Source organism: Odocoileus virginianus, chromosome 33 (genome assembly GCF_023699985.2).
Source record: "Odocoileus virginianus isolate 20LAN1187 ecotype Illinois chromosome 33, Ovbor_1.2, whole genome shotgun sequence".
Classification (NCBI taxonomy): Eukaryota; Metazoa; Chordata; class Mammalia; order Artiodactyla; family Cervidae; genus Odocoileus; species Odocoileus virginianus.
The window spans coordinates 26,136,160-26,150,702 of record NC_069706.1 but is presented as its reverse complement, the minus strand read 5'-3'; the positions used below and the strand labels follow the sequence as shown (position 1 = coordinate 26,150,702).

General features: G+C 47.3%; 1 protein-coding gene across 4 annotated transcripts; it reads right to left on the bottom strand.

Moving 5' to 3' along the window:
* Positions 1–520: 520 nt before the first annotated feature.
* On the bottom strand, positions 521–10,760 carry FUS (FUS RNA binding protein). 4 transcript variants are annotated; one of them, XM_020893747.2, is made up of 15 exons: positions 10,669–10,760; positions 9,103–9,127; positions 8,861–9,015; positions 7,985–8,129; positions 7,604–7,788; positions 7,179–7,383; positions 5,528–5,562; positions 3,980–4,012; positions 3,298–3,401; positions 2,705–2,834; positions 2,352–2,453; positions 2,096–2,219; positions 1,456–1,556; positions 1,197–1,344; positions 521–903 (listed from the first exon to the last, which is right to left on the bottom strand). In XM_020893747.2, exons 1-15 carry the CDS (start codon positions 10,679–10,681, stop codon positions 864–866), a joined length of 1,545 nt encoding a protein of 514 aa, XP_020749406.1. In that variant the 5' UTR covers positions 10,682–10,760; the 3' UTR covers positions 521–863. The 4 variants fall into 4 exon arrangements, with proteins under 4 accessions (XP_020749406.1, XP_020749409.1, XP_020749408.1 ...); XM_020893750.2 differs by having other exon boundaries at positions 7,625–7,788; XM_020893749.2 differs by having other exon boundaries at positions 7,985–8,126.
* Between the last annotated feature and the right edge of the window lie 3,783 nt (positions 10,761–14,543).

The following is a 14,543-nucleotide window of genomic DNA, read 5'->3' as shown; positions in this document are numbered from 1 at the left end:
TAAGCAAAAAATGTTTAGAATAGGAATATGTTTCAGAAAGAAATGCCAAGAAATGAAAATCAAGTTGGAAGATGACAGGGGCTGCATCCTGGCATTGACCATTTCCTGACTGTGAGAGCCACAGAACCCAGGCACTTCGTTCTCCACCTATGAAAACTTGTGAGCAAGGCCACAGCGTATCTGCCATTAGTTAGGTGCTCAGCTTCTCCCCTTCCTGGAAAAAAAACCCAACTGGTTAACTACATGACCTAATCAGGGTCAATCAAGCTTGAATAGCACCCTGGAAGTTTGTTTGATCCCCACCCTTAGAAAAGTGCCAGAACTCCTTGAAAGGAACAAAACTGCTACAAATAAGCCCACAAAATTCAGCACATCAATCAACAAGGTAGAAGAAAAATTTCCACATGGCTGGACAAAAATCAGGGGCAACACATGATCTTTTTCATTTACCCCTTTCATTCATCCAATTTTTACTGTAACAGAGGAAGTTTAATCTCTACTTTCAAAGATACACTTGACCTTTGCTCCCCTGAACCAAGTATCAAACACTTTATTCTAGTTCCTGCTGAGCGGGAACAAATTATTCCAGTTCCCACAAAGCAAGTTAGGTTGGTTGATCTGAATAGGGCAAAAACTCCCCACGTTCTTGACCTGGACATCCACACTCCAGGAGAGTGAAGAGGGGGAAAAGGAAGAAAATTTAACTAAAATGATGGTTTTTAATGGGAACCAGAGGTATGGTTACAGTTACATAGTCCGACACAAAAAACCCGTGGGTGATCAGGAGGTGGAAGGTTACAAAATAATGAGGGTAGTAACACTGGGTACAGGAAGAAAGCTGCTCCAAGGCCTCAGGAGCCAGGCTAGTACGGCCTCTCCCTGCGATCCTGTCTGTGCTCACCCCTGCAAGAAAGAGCATCCATGAGGTCTGGGTTCCAACCTCTCTACCCACCCACCCCCAAAACACGATCTGCCCTGCTACCCACCCCAAGAGACAGCTCGTCTCCCTAGGCAGAGTGCACGTGGGCATCCACAGACTAGCTCCCCCAGATAATTTTCCTTCCCTCACTTCCAACCCAAGCATTAGTCTCAGCTTTCCAATCCCGCCCTCAAAATGAAACCACATTCCCCAAACCCTACAATCCCATTGAATCTGGTCAACCGCTCTAGTTTCCTTTCAATTTAGTCTTACTTACCTGGAGTCCATCTTGCCAGGGCCGAAACCACCTCTGTCCCCACCACCCCGGCCCCCTCGGAAGCCCCCACGGTCCCCTCCTCGGCCTCGGTAGCCGCCCCGATCATAGCCTCCTCTGCCACCACGCCGATCATCTCCGTAGTTTCCCCCTGTAAAAAAGAGAAACATGATCCAACCCTCTATCACATCCCCAGACTCCTCCTCCCGCCCCTTGTCTAGCCGCCCTACAGATCCCAACAGCAGCTCCGCCTCTTCCTTACCCATGTGAGAACCTCCTGGTCCACCTCCTGGGCCATCTGGTTTAGGGGCCTTACACTGGTTACACTCGTTCCTCCAAGAGAAATTCATGTTCTCACAGGTACTGAGGAAAATAAGACCAAGTGTGTTGGCAGGGGTGGAGAGGAGGGGTGGAAATGGCCAAGACCTAGAATTATCAAAATTCCAGTGACCCTAGGGATACGTGAGGAGAATGAGGCCTCGGAAAAGCCAAGAGGCCTGTTTCTCAGGAGCAGAGACAAAGACTGAAGGTTACTGAGCCCAGTCTAGATGACTCCTGGCCAAGCCTGTCCCTGTCAGTGTAGCTCTGACATTAGTCAGAAACTACAAACTCTCTCGTTAACATCAAGGTGGTGCTAGTGGTCAAGAACCTGCCTGCTAATGCAAAAGACAGAAGAGGTTTGGGTTTGATCCCTGGGGAAGGGAATGGCAATCCACTCCAGCATTCTCGCCTAGAGAACCTAGAGAACCATGGGGTTCTCCCCATGGACAGAGGAGCCTGGCAATCTACAGTCCATGGGGTTGCAGAGAGTCAGATAGGACTAAAGCAACTTGGCACATACTTTAACATCAAAGGGCACACGTACCAGTGGGCTGAGAAAAAAATGAAGCCGTTTCACTCACGGATTAGGACACTTCCAATCCCCTGCTCGCTGCTGTCCTCCGCCCCCGCCACCACCACTGGGGAATCCTCCTCGGCCGCCGCCGCCGCTGCCACCACCTCCATAGCCTCCACGGCCCATGGGTCCTAGAACAGAGCCAAGAACAGGTCTGCTCCCCTTCCAAGTGTGGCCAACGTCTTTCCCAAACAAGCCCTTACCATCCTCCTTCCCCCTTCTCTCCCCATCACTTCTTTATAGCAGTAGAAATAGCTCCTCACCTCCTCGCCCTCGGCCTCCACGACCATTGCCACCACCCCGATTGAAGTCTGCTCGCCGAGTAGCAAATGAGACCTTGATAGGATTCCCAGAGAATTCTTTACCTAAAGAAATAAAGGAGGTATAAAAGAGACTTCTTATTAACACCTATGGCCTGTGGGTCCAAAAGTACACCTGGTACAATCAAGAGAAGACTGCCTTCTTACAGATGTTTACAATCTCATGAGACATAAGCAAATATAAGACTACACCAACAGTGTAGTGCTGTTAAGTCTTCGAAGACTCAAAGAAATCCTCAAAATGCAACCTGTTTCCCCAAGCTAGATGCCCTCTCCCCCAGCCTCCTCAGACTTACCATCAAACCAGTCAATAGCTGCTTTGGCGGAAGGTGGGTCATCAAATGATACCGTGGCCTCTCCCTTCAGTTTGCCTGTTTCCCTGTCTGTGTACAGATTAATCATGGGCTGTCCTGTTTTCTTATTTGTCTGAAGAACGCAACATGAGATCACATCAGTCTTAAGAGAATACAGCACTATCAAAACCATACCTTCCTATTTCACACGTAACTTGAAAGAAAGCCATTGATTGTTAACTGCTTCTCCCTTCAATATTAAATGATAAAGATTACAGACTACAAATTCAAAAGTCTTAATCACTTTTTTAACCAATTGTGCCTTTTTGTGTTAAAATGTGATTCCCTTTGGAATGGCAACAGTTAATGCTTTTTCCTCAACAAATGAAGCAGGCAACCATTAAGACTTCTATTTCCACTAAGGTATGAAATCCCAAAGCCTGCAGCACTGATAGAAAGCACCCACTCTGCTTCAGAAGTACCTTTCTTTTGGGGCTGGGGGAGACACACAGTGCAGCATGTGGGATCTTAGTTCCCCAATGAGGGAATCAAACCTGTGCCCTTGCAGTGGACGCAAGACAAGTTCCCATAAGTACCTTAATGATACCAATCTGCTTGAAGTAATCAGCTACAGACTCAATTGTAACATTCTCGCCCAGCCCTTGCACGAAGATGGTGTTGTTGTCTGAATTATCCTGTTCTGCTTGCCAAACACAGCAGGAAAAGTGGAGAGAAGAAACAACCAAAGATAAAACAAGTCAGTGACACTTAATAACCTGAACTTGAATACTTGACAGTTAGCTTTCAAAGAAAGAAAATCTCTAAACCAATTAACATAAAGTACTGGTGGTGTAGATCCAACAAATCTCCAACTCTACTTCATTATCTGAATGCCTGTATGCTAGCCGCTTCACAAATTAAAATTTAGTTTTACAACTACCCCCTTGAAACATGTTGATATTCATAAAAGAAACCAGGGCTCAGGAGTTAATTGCCCAAGAACACACCAGTGTTTGTCAACTTTCAGTTGAAGACCCCCAAGAAACGAATTTTACACTAAGATGCAGCATACAAACATAATCAAAACAAACAGCACACTAAGTGCTTCCCTGTGTCTTTTTTGTTAAATACACTGTCAAACACAGCTACACCTGAACTCTCTTCCCCACATCTTCCTTCTCTAGCCCCGCTCTTCTTCAGATTCCCTTAAGTTTGAACAATATCCAAGAAACAGTCCTGCTACCACTTTAGCCTCTTTCCTGCCACCTGTGGACTTACCAGAGTCATGACGTGATCCTTGGTCCCGAGGGCCTTAAGTGACATAGAAAAAAAAAAAAAAGAAACAAAAACAAAAAAACAAGGAAAGAGGAGCCGTTAGTTAAGAGGCTGAGAAAGACAGGAAAAAAATTAACACCAAATTCAAACTTTTGCAAAACATCAGGTAAGTGCTCACAGCCAGCCTCACTCCAAACCCTGTTCTGGGTTGCCTGCCCAGAGAAAACCCTAGGCAGGTCTGGGAAAGACACAGGCCCCTTTTCTTAAGGTCTGCATGTAACTTGAGTCCCCACAGGGACAACTCCACACTTCAGAAAATGCTGCCTCCCCCAGCTCAGGCTGGGAAATGTCCTCAGCACAGACTGGGAGGGCTAGGAGGGAGACCCATTGAAGTTAACAAACCAACTCATAGCTTGGCCCTCTTCTCTCGCCCCAGAGAGAAATGGGCTCATCACCAGCAATGTGATATGCATCCATACAGTTTCTCCAAACTTTAGCACCAGAGACACTTATCCCTTGTGGAACAATTTTTAATGTCATCTTTCGAAACGAGTCTTAAAACCATGTTGTTTCCCCAAAAACCACATGAAAATAAAAATCATACATAATAGCTATTGTATGTTTTAAGCATGTCCCAGGGAACAGACCAGAAATCTTATTTCCATAATGCAGCCTCTATTTTCTTTTTTTCCAGAGACCATCTTTGCCCAAAGTTTATCTGAATTCACCATATATAAATGTTGTAGCCACACTCAATGACACCTAAATCATGAACCCAAGCCTTTGGCTTTACATGTTGAGACAAATCAAGTAACCTTTTGTTAGTTAACCAGACCAGAAAAGTTCCAGCTTACTGGGAGACTTCTCAAATTTGCCATTTTTCCATGAATTCAGTTTGTGCTGTTATTAAGACCTGAGAATTTCCCATGAGAGCCACACATGCTCCCAACCTTTCTTGGAAGCAGTTCACACCTTCCTGCCCAGAACTAGTTGCTATTTAGCCCATCTGAGTTGAGTTTAAATACGTGTATGTAGGATTGCATTGACACCATTCAGTATTTAATACATAAATAAAAACCAACTTCACCATCCTCAGGGCAGGGCAATACTTCATCCCTCGTCCAGAATTAAAACGTTTGGAGGTTGTTAAACACACTCACGCATACACACAAGCCTCGGACACACTGATCAAAGGATCGATCCTAAAGCCAAGGTGGCATCACATGTTCCAGCACACACTCTCCACGTTCTCGTAACGGCGGTCACTAAGCGCCGGGTGTGGCGAAACTCCTGTCCAGAGGCCTCCTAAACACCTCTTATCAACCTGGGTCAAACCAGTTTGGTACCAGACGCCTGCTGAGTCTTACTCCCTGCCTGCCTCCAGGTTAGCACACATCTGGCAGCAGGTGGCATTCCACCCCACCCCTTTCTGGAGGTGGTTTTGGACACTCCAAAACTTGTGACACTTAAAACACGCTAAGACAACTGCAAATGAACAATCAGACAAAGCATTGCTGGGAGTTGGGAATTTTGGAAACTCTGTTCACTTACCACCAAATTTATTGAAGCCACCACGGTCACTTCCGCTGGAGAAGACAAGTTAGAAGAAAGGACATGAAGCTTCCAACGGCTACAAAAGGGCGGTTTTTGGTTTTGTTCAACATTCCCCAAACATAGGTAGGTGTTTTGGGAAAATGATAATGCAAGTGGCTACTAAAATACATTCCCCTTCCTGACCACCCCTTGTCTGACCTGTGAGCATGTCACACACACGTGTGCAATTTCTCAGACACAATTGTTAAGGATTTTGCTTAAAAGGTTATATATCTATTTCCTCTAGGAAAAAAAAAAAAGACCCATTTTCCTTGGTCGTTCTTCCGATGTAGCAGATGTTTTTTCCTCTTGTCGCAAGCAGTTGACAACCCAGTAGTTGGTTTAAAAAACCCTACCCCCAATTTACGCAGAAGACATTTCACACCAGGCTGGGGTAGCCCTGAACACATTTTTGTGATTTTTTTTTGCTTTGAAAGCAGCAAGCAGACCCAACCCCATTCCATAAAAAGTCAAAACCAAAGGCAATTTCCCCTTAAAGCGAGACAAAACTTAGCTAAGCCCTACCCTAACTACTGAGCTGGTTTTGATCTCTCCCCACCCCCGGGGTCACCCCTTCTACACTGCGAGAAGAGCGGAGTATTTTGCAATGTCACCTTTCATACCTGTGGCACATAAAATGCAGAGCAAGTTAACAGTCACATAACAGTTGCTTTTCTTTTTTTAAAGTTTTGCATTAAACACACGCACACAACAGAGTTTTCCTTATTTCTGTAAGGTTTTTGGCACTGCCCCCACCCCCCTCCTGAATACTTACCATACACAAACTTTTTATAAAACTTACTTTTTCCCCAAAAGGAATAACACACTGACATTCCTCCCCTTCTCGAGAGAGACAGAGAAGGGTCCCTCCAATGGTTATTTACCAACAGACAAATGCTCTAACATCAAATCTAAGGTTTTGCTTCAGCAGGAAGGGGAGCAAAGAAGGTCCAGCTGGACAAGTAACCGGAGGAAGGGGGACAGTGGAGCAAGTGAGGGGAGACCACTGTCGAGCGTACTGTACTTTGTCCAAAAGGTCTGCACACTTCAGAGAGCCCCAAGAACCAAGTCACGCACGAAATCATTACAGTCCGTCAGATTAGTACAAGTCAAGCTCGTGGATTCAAGTGACTACAGAATACAGGAAGAGAGAGTAGCCAATTCCTGGAAGCTCAAGTCAGGTTAACCATTGACAACTCCTTTAGAGGACACATGGGAATACAAGTAACAAGTTTCCCTATCACCAGGAATGGGATCACTGGTTTCCCTTGCAGAGAAAGAAGCCTTTACGTCCATGTTTCTTGTCTAGGATATCAATGACTCCAATCCACATATACCCCTACATTTCTCCTTTTTCTTTACAGATGGAAGTTGTCAGTACTCAAATCTCTGTACAGAGGTGTGGGTAGAAGTTCAGGCTTCCAAGTTCTCACAAAAATAAAATGGGGATGGATGTACGAAAAAGAAACAGTCAAGATCCCAAATCAAAAGTCCTCACAAATTCCCAGAATCAGACTACCCATGCACTACAGGACTAGGCTTCAAGGGAGATTCATGCAACCCCCCACCCTTCCCACTGTTGGTACGCCCTGGCTCACAAGACACCTACCCCATGCCGCCTCTGCCTCCACGGCCACCTCCACGACCTCTGGGTTCATAGCCACCACTGCTGCGGTTGTAACCACCGCCACCGCCCCGGCCACGGCCCCCACGGTCCTGCTGGCCTCCCCCGTAGCCACCACTCTGGTCCTGATTGCCATAACCACCACCGCCGCCACCACCGCTCATGGAGGACTGATCTTGGCCATAGCTACCTGTCAGGAAAGAAAAGCATGCCTTTAAAAAGGACAAAACAGACTGTGAGGTGGCATAGAACAGTTCAAGAGTGCCAGGGAATAAGTGTCACTAGAAATACAGATAAAGCTAGGACACAAAAATGCAAGGTTTTTAAGAACCCTTTCAGGGTAAGGGCCTAAGAGAATACAATGTCTTGCAAAAAGCAGGTATGAGACAGAGCAGAAGAAAACCTCTAACCTCCGCCACCCCCTCCACCACCTCCACTGCCACTGTTGTACTGGTTCTGCTGTCCGTAGCCCTGAGGGGGGTTATAGCTTTGCTGCTGTCCATAGCTTTGCTGCTGTCCACCATAGCTAGACTGCTGGCCATAGCCTCCACTCTGGGGCTGCCCATAACCGCTGCTTTGAGAACTGCCACCATAACTAGGGGAAAAGAAAAAGACAAAGAGTCACAATCCCAGTGTGTCCAGACTTCACTTCTGGTACATCCATTCTCTGTCCCCAAAAGAGACCACCACTGACCCATTACCCCTCATAGTTATTCCCACTGCTGATCACATTATCATTCCTTACGGATTCACCCCTAATGTTTTCAGTCCTCTCCACACCCACTCCTTACCTTCCTGAGGTGCTGCTAGGAGCTGGCTGCTGACCATAGCCAGGGTACGAGGACTGTTGCCCGTAGGACGACTGAGAACTCTGGCTACTGCCATAGCCACCAGCTGAGCCATACCCCTGGGGAGCTGACTGCGCGCCGTAGCCTGCTACAGGAAAGGAGAAGTGAAGTCACAAAAGCTATGAGGAAGACAACAGGCAGCGAATGCACTGAGACCACCACTGTATACCACTAATGCTTCCCATACGTGCTAAGTCAACCTCTTATAAGATGCTTGGCAATCTTGCAAATCATAGCTAAAGAGATTACCTTTCTACCTGAAACCTGTGTTTCAACTTCTACTCAAGTTCTGAGTTCTAATCTCATCCCACACACCCCCAAAGCCAGCCTTCAGGACCACCACTAGTCACAGCCCAAGAGATCTCTATTCACTAACAGCACTTTAACCTCCCCAACCATGTGCACAACAAATAAAGACAACATGTTACTATTTACACTTCAGGGATCTCAGGGCAAATTCCACCTTCTGGTATATCATGTGATGCCATCTGACTTCAAACATCTTCAAGCAAGTCATTTTCCCTCTTTAAAAACCTAAAGCATTGCTCCCTCTAGAGAATATTCCTCCCATCTTTATTTCACTTTCATGCTTAGGAGAAATTGGGAAAACAGCAGCATAAACAGAAAAGTAAAAAGTCACAGAAAATAAAAGAAAACAAGATTACAAACCAATTAAGTCTTTTTGTTTGAAAGGACTCAAAACATCAAAGAGCTTTAAGGGTCCAAGACTGGCAAGGGGAACTTTTCAGCACTGTTTAGGTTTAAGAAAAGCAACATTCACAAAGAGCAGAAGAGGTGGGGTGACCCACTAAGACTCACTGTTCTGGGTCTGTCCATAAGAACTACCGTAGCTGCTCTGGCCATAGCCCGAAGTGTCCGTAGACTGGCCGTAGCCACCGTAACTCTGCTGCCCATAGGGCTGACTGCTCTGCTGGGAGTAGCCCTGCCCAGGCTGAGATGGGTAGGCCCCGTAGCTGGAGAAAAAAACAGTGCTCTCAGGAAAAGAAACCTTAGCCACCCTCGCCCTCTACAAACTCTGGAAGCGCAGAAGGGAGACTCACCTTTGGGTTGCTTGTTGGGTATAGTCTGCAAAAGAAAAACACGATTATTATTACCTTCAGCCATTCCTCAGAATAGACTAGAGCTAAATGACTTAAGCTTCGGGAACCCCAGATAAGACAATCAACAAAGGAGGCATAAATTCCCTCATGAAACTCTACTGGCGAGGGGCAGTCTGCAAGACACCAGTCAAGTTTTCTTACAATAAAAAACACAAAGAGCGCATTTCCACAAAACCAAGAAAGAAGCCTTAAGTACTTGAAAAAGCAAGAGTGCTAACGGACAGCAGCAACTGTCCGCAACTTCAATCGATGTCAGGAACTGCAAAGATTTACACATTTCTTTCTCACGCCCCCTCGAGGAGGAACACATCGCCAAGAGTTAGGCTGAAATCACACAGCTGTTTCAGCAAGACAGGTTTTTAATTCAAGCCAGAGGCAGAACTGTTCCGAAAGGAGCCTCCGCTTTCTCAATCCGAAGAACAAGAATATCTCACAAAAGGCCACGCTTCACCCTTTGCCCCATCTTGGAGCCTGGAAATGGGAGCTTTTGGTGCAAAGCCAGCTAACCAAGAGAAGAAAGCACTCTGATCAGCACGTTGGCTGGTACCCAAGCCCCCAGCCCTGAGGCTCCCAAACGAGTGCGTTTTCCTATCCCCCTTGCCTAACTCCGGGGCGGGAAGACTAGGCGAATCCAAAGAAGCCAAAGTGCTTTTTAAAACGCCACACGGAAGACGCACGGGCCTGATCGGCTCATCTCCTCGATACAGGAAACGAGGCGCTTCCCTCGCAGTAAAGAGCCAGAGCACCGAGGGTGTGGCCTCGGGCGGCCGTTCTTTTCAGTTCCCACCTCGGTAAAAGGAAATTTAGGCGGGAAAGGCCTCGGGCCCGGTCCTCAAGACCGTTAGATCACTCCCCAGCCCCCCACCCACAGCCGTTAAGCGGGCGCGCGGCCCCGACCCCGAGCCTCCGCCCCCGGCCGCGTGGCAAGTGAGGCGGGAACGAGGCGGTCCCGCCCCTTCCCGAGGGACCCCGGGGGCGCGGCCCACACCGGACGCGCGCCGCGGAGCCTCCAGTCGAGGGTCTCGCGACAAAAAGCAGGGCCGAAATGAGACCCGGGGCGGGGGGGGGGGCGGTTCGCGCCGCCAGAAAGGGGGGAGGGGCTAGCAGAGCGCGTGCGCGCTCCTCCGAGTGCCCGGATGCAGCACTGCGACAAAGCGGGCCCGAGCGCGCGGCTGGGGACGTAGGGGAGAAGCGGGTACGGAGACCGAGCATTTCCATCCGTGCCTCCCATTCCCAATCAATAAGCCGCGTCCCTCCCAATCCTCACCTCAAGGAAGGGGGCAGCGAAGGGACGACCTCCCGCCCCACGCGAGGAGCCAGAGGAGCAAAACAAAATGGCGACATCGGCCTCCCCCTTCCACCCCTCTCCGCTGCTTCCAGCCAGTGGTGCGAGGAAAAGATCCTGCACTCGATAGCCGCTCGGGTCCCACCGAAAAACAAAAGCTGGACTGGGAGGGAATGAGGTCCGAGGCCGGCGCGCCACGACCGCCTCGCGCCCTTACATACCGTTTGAGGCCATGTCCGCGCACGCGCGCACAGGCCGACAAGCAACAAGGTTCCAACACTACAGAGCACCGACGCCTCGAGGACTGAGCAGCCCCGCCTCCTGCGTCGAGGTTTATGTACGCCTCCCCGCCTACGTCTCCCGGGGGGATGTACCAACTACGGAAAGGAAAGGGGGAATCATGGACGGACTCCTGGCACGCTTCAGGGAATATAGACGATCCTAGCAGGAAGAAAGGAAATGTATTAACTAAGAACCGTTCGTATCATATAGATAATCCTGTTTTTTCTGACAAAGAACTATTTGCTTTGCAAGACTAGCCCACGTTTCACCTCCGCCCCTATGATGGCATAATGGTACGATCCGATTAACCCCTGGGGGCGGGGCAAGGGGCCCAGGGCTTCTGCGGGCGGAACTGTAGTCAAAGCCTGGAGTCGTGGGGCGGGAACCGAAATTCCTCAGGCTGACCCCTTTCACTGGGCCTCACTTTCACTCAGGGTGTGGAGTTCCGGCGTTCCGTTCCCCTTCCACTCTTTCAGACGCGAACTCCCTCCGGCACATCCTCCCTCTCTGGCTCTGATGTTCCTCCTAAGACAACACAAACAGACCCTCTCTCTGCGTCTCGGTTTTCACTCATCGTCTTTCTGGCTTACATCTCCTGAGTCCTTATCAGGGTTTGTAGATTGTGACTTTTGACATGAAAGAAATAAAGCAGGGAGTTTAGCCCGGACCCTTCAGTCCTAGTCTGATCAAGCACTGATCGCCCACCCAGCGTCCTCAAGGCTTGGCCCCTGACCAGCAGTTGGACGGGAAAGTCCAAACCCTCCGGATCTCAAAGAGCGTTGAGATTAGATCAGGTATCTCCCACCCTTTCACAGATATTTTCCTGAAACTCTATCAAGAAACCAATGTGGGGATCCAGTAGTAACTGATATTTGTATAGAACTGAAGTGGTTTCAAAATGCACATAAATGCTTTCCCAGCACAGTCTTATGAAGAAAGTAAGCTATCCCCGTTTTATAGATAAGAAAAATAAGACTCGGGCCAAGTACAATCCGTGATTATAGAACAGGGATCCTGATTCGATTCCAGGTCTGTGCAGCTACAAAACACTCCTTTTGTTGGTTATATAAACACTGTGCAGTGTTCTGAAGTCTTTTCATTCTCTATAAGAACAAGGACAAAATGTGAAATTCAAATTAACTTGCACTCTAGTCAGCCTGGCCTAGAGAAGGAAATTTGAAAGTATCTACTAAAACAAGACAAAGGAGGTTATTCCTGGTACATGTGCCATACAGATTTTCCCTCCCAATTTACCTTTGACCTGAGTTACCAGAACTTCGTTTGTAGGTTAGACACGTTCTCCTAGAGAAATACTTGTGGACTATGCCCACAAACTTCTAAATTTCTGATTTATGCCCTAATGGCACTTGAACACCCTGTCACCCACCCCACCCTTACTGAAAGGGCACTGTAACACTAGAATGAGGACAAACAGAGGGAATTCCATCATTCGTTCACTCATTCATTCTGCAAATACTTAAAAAGTATCTACAGAGTTCCAGGGACTGTTCTGAGTAACAAGGATGCTTTAGTGTATAAAATAGATGTAGCAATTTAACAAAGATAACATCTAATAATAATAATATTTATAGGGTTTCCAAATCCACCTGCCAAGGAGAAGATACGGATTTGATCCCTGATCTGGGAAGATTCCACGTGCATCGGAGCAGCCAACCCTGTGCGCCGCGACTATTGAGCCTGTGCTCCAGAGCCAGGAGCCATAACTACCGAAGCCGTGCGCCCTAGAGCCCATGCTCCCCAACAAGAGAAGCCACTGTTGTGAGAAGCCCATGCACCATAACTAGAGAGCAGCCTCCACTCGCCACAACTAGAGAAAAGCCTGGGCACAGCCAAAAATAAATAAATACTAATAATAGTTATATAGAGAACATATTTATAATATAGCACTTTGATAAGACTTTTTGAGTATTAAGCACTGTTCTGAGTGCTGAGTATAGCTTGTTTAATTTTCTTCTTCACAGTAAAATGTTGACCTGAGGATTACATTTTACAGATGAACAAATAGGAATGGAAAGGTTAAAAACTGTGCCCAGGGCTACACAGAAAGTGGAAAAGCTTGGGTTCCTAGCCCAAGCAACCTGGCTCAGAATTTCTGCCCTTAACTCCTGTGCTTCGGCAAACATCGCCTGAGCACTGCATAGTATGTACCAAGCCTGGGGCAGACCTAGAGAGGGAAGGATAAAAAAGGACCTTATAGTCTGTGGGTGAGATGCGGGTGAGACCCACTGAATCCAAAGTGTACTTGGACCAAATGTGGTAAGTGATGTGACGTGAAATCAAGGACTGTGGAAACTTCCCAAAGAGCAAGTTATCCATGAAGTAGACAACCACAGAAGAGGAAAGAAAGGTGGAAACACTGGAGCCAGGGTAAGGGGGAGTTCACGAATCAGCCAAGGAAGTGCTGGAACAGGCAGAAGGGATGGTGGGGAAGAGCTCTGAGAGCAGCAGGCTAGGGAGTAGCAGGCTCCAACTGTGACTTCTGAAACGCTCCCTCCCCTCGTGTGGCTCTTTCTCCAGGCTTATCTCTCTCGGTGAACCTCTTCTGAAACAAAGGGGCCTGTCACTTCTCCTTCAAAGCCTCCTTACTGGCCATCCCTGCTCCCGCTCCGACCTTTCCCTTTGGCCATTTAGTTTCTTCCCTGCCTTCTCCTCTTCTGCCTGCCCTGCAGATAGCAGTGAACCCCAGGACTTCAGAGTTCTGTCTTTTTTTGCTTCTCCCTAAAAGCCCCAAATGCAGTCTGGTGTGAAATGTAGGAGCCCTCAGACTGGTTCTCTGTAGCCTACATGTTGTTTTTAATTTTTTTAATATTTACTTATTTGGCTGCACAGGGTCTTAGTTGCAGCACTCGGGATCTTCAATCTTAGTTATGGCAGGTGGGATCTAGTTCCCTGACCAGTGGCCTTCTGTATTGGGAGTGAGGAGTCTTAGCCACTGGACCACCAGGGAAGTCCCTCAAGCTTGAACTGTTAACTTTCTCAAAAATGTGGTCACCCCCTATGATAATCCCTTTCTGCTTAAACTAAAATAAATCGTATCATCTGCAACTAAGAACTCCAATTTATACCATTGTCACTGCAGCAGGGTTTATATATTAAAATATTAGAAACCATCTAAATGCTTATCAACAGAGAATCTGGTTAACTGAGTTATTATGCAGCAAAATTTCTCAGTCTCAGCACTATTGGCAATTGAGGCCAGAAATTCTTTGTTGTGGGGACTGTCCTGATATTGTTTCAGTTCAATTCAGTTCAGTCACTCAGTCGTGTCCAACTCCTTGCGACCCCATGGACTGCAGCACACCAGGCTTCTCTGTCCATCACCAACTCCCAGAGCTTGCTCAAACTCATGTCCATCGAGTTGGTGATGCCATCCAATCATCTTATCCTCTGTTGTCCTCTTCTCCTGCCTTCAATCTTTCCCAGCATCAGTGTTTTTTCCAACGAATCAGTTCTTTGCATCAGGTGGCCAAAGTATTGGAGTTTCAGCTTCAGCATCAGTCCTTCCAATGAATATTCAGGACTGATTTCCTTTAGGATGGACTGGTTGGATCTCCTTGCTATCCAAGGGATTCTTAAGAGTCTTCTCTAACACCACAGTTCAAAAGCATCAATTTTTCAGCACTCAGCTTGCTTTATAGTCCAACTCTCACATCCATGACTACTGGAAAAACCATAGCTTTGACTAGATGAACCTTTGTTGGCAAAGTAATATCTCTGATTTTGAATATTGTTTGTTGTTGTTTACTGTGTATTGTTTATTGTTGTTTAAATCCTAAGTCATGTCCAACTCTAG

Excerpts from the sequence above, each read along its gene's own strand:
- FUS (XM_020893747.2), bottom strand. Across the intron at positions 7,384-7,603 it reads TGGTGGAGGGGGTGGCGGAG|GTAGCTATGGCCAAGATCAG; the intron begins GTTAGAGGTTTT and ends CTTTCCTGACAG. Across the intron at positions 2,220-2,351 it reads TGGAGGCCGAGGGCGAGGAG|GACCCATGGGCCGTGGAGGC; the intron begins GTGAGGAGCTAT and ends GCTCTGTTCTAG.